Source organism: Eptatretus burgeri, chromosome 2 (assembly GCF_056783735.1).
Source record: "Eptatretus burgeri isolate ZD-2024b chromosome 2, Ebu_testis_v1, whole genome shotgun sequence".
Lineage (NCBI taxonomy): Eukaryota > Metazoa > Chordata > Myxini > Myxiniformes > Myxinidae > Eptatretus > Eptatretus burgeri.
The window spans coordinates 214066-222500 of record NC_140962.1 but is presented as its reverse complement, the minus strand read 5'-3'; the positions used below and the strand labels follow the sequence as shown (position 1 = coordinate 222500).

The following is an 8435-nucleotide window of genomic DNA, read 5'->3' as shown; positions in this document are numbered from 1 at the left end:
AAGTTCCGTCCGCATCCGTCCACAACTTTTTGAGATATCCTGCTATATGTTGTTTTAACCCCATCACTAAATGGTGAAGAATTACTTTTTAAAATTCTCAGATCCGGACCCGGATCTTCACCAAAATTAAGCGTTGCTGTCCTTGGCGAGTCACCTACATACACAAAAAAACTCAGAATGATTGCTTGAAATCTGTGGCCAAAAATCGTGTGACAAACAGAGACAAATGCAGCAGCCAAACGTACTTGGTGAAAAAATTTTTTTTCGCCAAGTAACAAACAAACAGATGCACGCACGCACGCACGCACGCACGCACGCACACACACGAGTGAAAACAACCTCCATCCATCTTCGGTGGTGGAGGTAATAAATAAGAGCATTGGTCTTTCCATTATACATGCAATTCAAGTGCAAATGTGAAAGCAGCTAATTACAGAGCTGAGTTTGGAAAATTATGAATGGCTTTAGATGAAGTGGTTTCTTCATTTAAATCCACAGCTGGGTTATTTCACAGCAAAAAAATATATATAATATGCTTCAGGGTTATTGGAAGAAATGAAACACAACGTTTTGCTAAGGAATGCATTCCACATACTGCAATGCCACAAAAATAAATAATTTATCAAAAACAATAAAAACGCTACATGCAATGTTTGCCCCTGCAGCTCCACAGCAAATCTCTCCCCCCCCCAAACCCTGACTTGTGCACATTATGATGGCCATGACACTTTTCACAAGGAAAGAGGATTGAAACAATGCAACAGTGCCCATTTGTCACGGTTATTTAAGCAGCACGTGTACAAGATGATGATGCAAATAAATCAGATTTTTGTCCTTCTTGTGGCACCATGAAGCTCCTGCGAAGCTTGGCCTGATTCTTGGCACACATAAGTCACAGGCCAGGTAGTGAAGAGATTGGGGCTGGTCTCAAATGTCAATCATATCCCTCAGTTATTTTTTGACGATTTTTGAAAGCATAATTATTTAGAAAGTCAAAAAGAGCATCACAGTGTACTAATGCATTGTCCAAATTACACAGAGGTAGCTTTCCTATTCTTTGTTTCGATTTGAAGCCATCTGCTATGCATGCACGAGGAAAAAGAAACATCAGTGGAGGAGTATGAATGAACTGGAAACAAAAGAGTGGCAGAATAAGGGAATATTGTTGCGGAAATGGGCCCTTAGTGGGTTATTAAATATAGGATTAGCTCAGATCCCCCCTTAAATGCATGTTTAGCCAGGTTGTTGGTTATGGGACATTAAATGTGTGTCGGAAGGTGTAGCAGGTGGTCCAGTGTCCATACAGTGGTGGTGTACCGAGAGGCGCCTTCTTTTTCCTTCCCCCCTCTTAACCAGCCCCCCCATCCAGCGCCCTGACAGAGTCAGTCAACAAGACGTGCCAGAAACCAATTGGCGGAGAGCTGCTGCAAACCCGGACCATGGACCAATCACACGTCCCCGGAAGTGGTCCAAAAAGCCCGCCCCGAAAGGTTAGAAAACAGCTAATTTCACCGGATCTTTCTCTCTTGTGCCGTCGACCTCACAGGGGCTGGACGCACCAAGGCTGTGTGCGTAGGCTGGGCCGATAGGACGTTGCCGCCATTTTGCTACGCTGCATGCCCGGGCTGGGCGCTCGAATCCGGCGACATCGGCTTGTCACGAGCCACATTCGTGCCTTCCACACCTTTCCTCTCGTCCATGAGGCACCACCAAGTACTCCGTGTCTTGTATGCATGTTGTCCAGGCCTAAGGCTTATTTTGTTAGGGCCCCCCCACCCCACCCCCTGCGAAACGCATATTCGTAGCTCCCTAGATAAGGGCGGGTTACAGAAGAATTATAACGTTATCGCGAATGTTTTGCTTGTGTCGTGCCGAACTAGCCGGCGATATAACCCGTGAGACGGCAGTGCTGTTAAGCGCTCCCGAATCTACAACAATATAACAGCGAGGAAAGAGGTAAATGCCTGATATTGGCTTAATGGTAAGGGTGGTGGGCTTGGGATCTTAGGATCCTGAGTTCAAACCCCACTCGGCTATTTAATTAATACAAGGTGGGGTTGACTCAGCCTTCCATCCTTTCGAGGTCAGCAAAAATGAGTGCCAACTTGCTGGGATCCTGTGTCGGAGTGGCGACCCGTCCAGGATTATGTCCAATAGCCAAGGAGACTACTTAGGCAGCACCAACACTCTGCACAGAGTATGGTTCCAATGGATGGATGGAAAGAGGTAAAGTTGTGTGGGGCATGTAGCTGGTGAGGAGCGAGGTAGTGAAGGGAGTGAAAATTCTGCCATTTGTGCAAACAAGTGAACGGATTCGTGAAAAAAAAATACACAAAGCAGAATGTGAGAATATATATATATATATATATATATATATATATATATATATATATATATATATATATATATATATATATACATACATATATATACATACATATATATACATACATATATATACATACATATATATACATACATATATATATACATACATATATACATACATATATATACATACATATATATACATATATATATACATACATATATACATACATACATATATATATACATACATATATACATACATATATACATACATACATATATATATACATACATATATACATATATATATATATATATATATATATATATATATATATATATATATATATATATATATATAAGTCTGAAGACGACGATGGTTCACGAGCGGTATTTAACGATGTAGATCGTTTCAGAAGTCAAGGATGAGACAATGTGATAATGTATGACCAAGTTATAAAAATGATCAACATGATGTACGAGTGACAGGTTATTAGATGCAAAATGTCGAAAACCTGGTTTCGTTCAACAACTTTAAAAATTTGACCTTTGCTTATTTTAATGTCCACAACATTGTTTTGTGACCTTTAAAGGTTATGCAAACAGGATACGTGCTATAGCTTATTGGAGTTAGTTCGTCGAAGGTCGAAAACCCGGTTCGATTCCGACAACTTTGAAAATTTGACCTTTGTGACCTTTAAAGGTCAAAGGTCAAGGATTATGACCTTTGGTGCAAAACTTCCTCTGGAACATTCCAGGAACAATATAACATCATATAGGCTATATGGCATTTCGCACTCATCGGATTATCCATACTTTGATGAAATCAGCGTAAAAACAAACTTGAAGGGGACGCCACATGCAAGGTGTTCGAGATAGAGCAAAATGGTTTCAAGACTTTAGGTGGGGAATGACCTCAAGATTATGCATAAAAAATATTGTCATCCTAGCTCTCAAAGTTTGGGCGGTCGTATGATTTTATGTCCAAATTTTCTAATTTCGTGACCTTGTGACCTTAACACGAAAATGAAAAATCGAGCTCCATGGGGCTATGCAGGTGCCATTGGGCTAACCAAATACCGAAACCACTGCCAGATTCGACAAACCTCTCGGAGAAGATGGATTTTTATGTCAAAATCGCAATTTTCTAAGTTCGTGACCTTGTGACGAAAATGAAAAATCGAGCTCCGTGGGGCTATGCAGGTGCCATTGGGCTAACCAAATAACGAAACCCATCAGATTCGACAAACCCCCTAGGAGAAGATGCAAATTGAAATCGGCTACCCCCTAAAAACACATGTTTTTGGGCGTGGCTCCACCCATAATTGGTGCACCACGCCCATTTTCAGGAAAACAACTAGATCATGATATAAACTTCCGACAAAAATTTTGTCAGGATCGGATCAAAACCCACGGAGCTATGGTCGGGACAGATAGACAGACACACAACAATAACGAATATAGTGGTCACTTATTTTTTTCGTGAAAATATATACACGTTATATATATATATATATATATATATATATATATATATATATATATATATATATATATATATATATATATATATATATATATATATATATATATATATATATATATATATATATATATATATATATATATATACACAGACCTGGAAACAATGCACACTCAACATTCAGGTCCCAAAGTTAGTTATGCCGGTAAGTACATGTGTCGTCAGGACCCTGTCCTTTTGTTTAGCGGGAGGATTAAATGTGTGCGTTGTGATGTCTTTAGTTAAGTTTTACATCCAACGAGCCATCCCAAAACCTCCCCATCACGCTCCATCATCACCCACTGGCTGCTTGTACCTTGACTTGCCGAGAGGGGGACCTCACGGTTCCGGTCCTCGGGACCCACAAATGATAGTTTTTGTACAGTGGGCCTTTCAGGGCAGACCCTCTTGCTCTGCGCGAGCGAGGCCACGTTACCACGTGGAGAATATGGTCTCTCCGAACAGGGGCCACGGCTCCGCCCCGGTAGGGTGCGGCCGGAGGCCAATGAGGGACGGACAGCGAGATGATTTCGCCAAGGCCCCTCCCCGTGTGGGAGGAGATATATCCCCGAGCAGACTCAGTTGTCGTCGTTGGCATTGGTGCTGGGAGATCTGGAGCACTTGAGTGGTTACAAGTTGGTTGACGGTGATTGGGCTGGAGAGTGAGTGAACCAGCCTGTTCGTGGAGCCTTGGTGGGTCCCGTCCACGACCCTGATCTCCGCCCTAGAGCTCCGATTGCTCCACGCGGCTGCCGCCACGAGCCACGAGTCCCACACGTGCAGCCGGGACCTTCGACAACCCACAGGGGCCCATCCGAACTCTGACCCCCAGCTCGTCTCTCTCATCGGCTGGAGGGTCAAATAAAAAACTCTGGGTTTTCTTTCTTTTTGTGTGTGTGTCTGCGTGTGGGCCCGTCTTTAAGTGGAATTGTTTAAGTGTTTATTTCATCATTGTAAATACTGCATTGCATTTTCGCGATAAGTCTCGCCTCTTCTGTCTTTTGATTTTGCTGTAAATAAATGTATTAGAAATGAACCCAGTCTGTTTCCGTCCCTCTTTATATTGGTCCAGCATGGTTCGTATCTGAGTTTACACAGGGTTTCATCCCCGGTAATCGGTACATCGTAGCCTGAACGTCCTGGGCAGGCCTGCTCGACTGCATCCGAGCCGGAGTTGGGAGGTGGAAGTTGATACTCTACCGTAGCTGGTAGTGATCCGGTTCGGCCAGACGTTCCGAGGGCGTGAATCCCCGGTAGCCATGACTGCGTGGTCACTTAGGTATATTGGATCTGGACAATTAACCCTACACCACACGGTTGAGATATTGGCGTTATACGGTCGATGAATCGACCCGCCGGCTCGCGGAGTTATCCGAGCGACGGCCTACAATTCCAGGGAGTCTGGTGGGAGACAGTGTAAATATATATATATATATATATATATATATATATATATATATATATATATATGTATATATGTATATATGTATGTATGTATGTATGTATGTATGTATGTATGTATGTATGTATGTATGTATGTATGTATGTATGTATGTATGTATATATATATATATATATATATATATATATATATATATATATATATATATATATATACATACATATATATATACATATATATATATATATATAAATAATCGCAATTCTCAAGTGGGGTAACAAATAAACACATTTGTCTACGATATTAAAATGCAGAACTTATGTAGTTTATACACAAAGCAATGGTCACATCAAGCTCAATCGGAGTGGAACATTTCCGACACGAGGGTTGAGGATGGAATGAAAACAAAGGCCGAAATGAGAAGAGGAACGAGATATCTGCCTCAAGTTCTGACATTACTTGGGGAAAAAGACCTTGGTTCCACCAACAAAACTCAAAAGTTACATGTGACAATAACACACCAGACAATTGATGCACCAACTCTCTGCCACATGCTCACCATTCATACGCCACAACTTCACTTGCCGATCATCAGCTCCGGATACGATGAGTGGCATGGTAGGATGGAAAGCAGCCCAATTGACACCACGGTCGTGACCCTACAAAGCAAATAGCCGGTGAACATGTTCATACAAAACTAAGCCAATGACAAATTAATTTCAGAAGTTCTCAGCTTACAATGTATTAAAAAAAAAAAAACTCATGGCACTCGGTGGAGCGTATAATCTCGCCTTGCGTGTTCAATCTGAACAAAAATACCTTTCTTACCTGAACATGCTACTTGTATGGCCGACTGCTGTTGTGATCCATATGCCCATATCATCCAGGCACCATATTATGTCACATACATTGCCATTATCCATAGCTTTATTGATCTGTTCGGATATTTAATGACCACCTTTGTGCACATAAAGGCGAAATGTGAAAAAAATAGTTCAAACTATATTCCCCATTACTAGTCGATCATATGTATGAAGTGTCGCATCAAGCTCTTAAGTGTTTTTGGAGAAGATTTTAAGTTTTTATTTTCAATCCAATATGGCCACCAGACAACGTAACTGATGACGTCATAAATGTAATGCTTCACTCAGACCGGGTGGTCGATCAGATATATGAAGTTTAAGATTTTTTTGGAAAAGGATTTTGATTCAACGAATTCTGACTGGAATAGCATTCACCAATGACGTCATCATTATCACCCTATATAACCCATGGTGAGTTGATGACATATGCCAAGTTTCTATTTTTATTTTTTTCAGAGTGGTTTCAGAGATGTCCAATTTTTTTCCTTTAATCCAATTTCGCTGCTATACCATGTGACCTATGATGTCAGAGTTATCAACACAATATTCTCCATGGGGAGTCCTTCCTATGTTTTAAGTTTCGCATCGATCAGACAAGCAGTTGCAGAGAAAAAAAAATTAAAGCAAAAATCAATAGATGTTGACACAGACAGACAGACAGACAGACAGACAGACAGACAGACAGACAGACAGACAGACAGACAGACAGACAGACAGACAGAGGCATTACAACAGTCTTCGGAGCGGGACTAAAAAAAAAGATCACACGAGAACATTTTAAAATGACTTAAATCATCATGAAAGAGAAAGAGGAGGAAACCGAGAGGGTAGTTTAGAAAAGAAGAGGTACAGGAAAGGTTAAGAAAGCGAGCGAAAGCGATTGATAAACTAGACATAATTTGATGGCGTGACGTCGACCGATATGCCTCCACATTAAATCTTTGTTGACCCTAACTTTGACTGAAAACAAACATCTAAGCTGGACGTTTATATCATGGTAAATGTACTTAGTTTCGTTCAAATCCCAGAGCCAATGGTATCACATTAACAGGAGTTTTAAAGTGATATCTGACCCTTGACCTTTTAGTAACAAATAATCTATCATGGACAGATGCACTGACAGAGGTTTATACATACTTGTACCAACTTTGATTTAAATCCCTTCAGCCGCTCTCAAGTATCCCATTTTTACCTAACATGACCTCTGACCTTTGACCTATTGATGCCAAAATTTGAACAGTTTATCTTTACATCCTTTTACATTCTTGCGCCAACTTTGACTTTGATCCCTTCAGCCGTTCTTAAGTTATCGCAGAAACAAAAATCTATTATGGACTCTGACCTCGAACCTCTTGATGCCGAAATATAAACAGTTCATCTTTGCATCATAATACATATGTTTATACCAAGTTTGGTCAAAATCCCATCACTGGTTTACAAGTAAGTGCGGTAAAAGAATTTTTACCTCACGAGATCTCTGACCTTTAACGTTTTGCCCCCATAATCTAATCATTTCATCTTTGCATCATTATAATACTTATACCAAGTTTGACTTGGATCCCTTCAGCTGTTCTAAAGTTGTCGCGGGAACGAAAACCTATCATGGATGGATGGACAGACACACAGAATCCAAAAACATAATGCCTCTGGCACCTTCATCGGCAGAGGCATAAACAAACAGGCCACCGACATGCCTGGCAGGTAAATGGAACACACCTTGTGCTTCAGCCTCATCGTGGGAGATGTCAATAATGTTGAGATGGTTAGATTATACAGGTTCTGAGATAGACCGACATGCTGGTTACTCTGTATCTTAAACATATCCGAAGGTACAGTGTTAAGAAGGCAGTGAGTATGAGGAGATAAGTTGGTGACACAGCAGAAAAGATGGAGTACATCAGATTTGGAGGCAAACACCGAGATGATATGCACTGCCTTCTCTCAAGCAGAGGTCGAGGTGAGGCCATGAGAGTTGAGCCAGCACATTTCGGCACTGGGTACCGTGCTATTTGGAGCCACTCACCATCCATCATAATTGTTTCTGAGAAGTATATATATTTGATATTGTCATAATTGTAATAAGGAGGATTCCCAAATAATTTAGCAGTCCATATAAATGACTGCATTATATGTAGTTGGTGGCTCCTAGACATCTTAAAAAAGGACGGTGAGGCTGAAAGAACATCGTGGGGCAGATAACAGCAATTTTTGAGAGGAATCGTGAAAATGATGATACAAGCATCAATTTTGGCAGATTTGTTCTCCAGGGATTCTAATCAAATCTGCCTGATTGGCCATTTGAAAATCCAAATTTTGA

General features: G+C 40.9%; 1 protein-coding gene across 1 annotated transcript in view; it reads right to left on the bottom strand.

The window, feature by feature from the left end:
* Positions 1-8435, bottom strand: part of COPA (coat protein complex I subunit alpha) — a 114074-nt gene that overhangs the window by 74906 nt on the left and 30733 nt on the right. The window contains exon 8 of the mRNA XM_085860252.1: positions 5815-5914. Within this exon, the coding sequence (XP_085716378.1) occupies positions 5815-5914 (100 nt within the window). The remainder of the gene's footprint in view (positions 1-5814; positions 5915-8435) is intronic.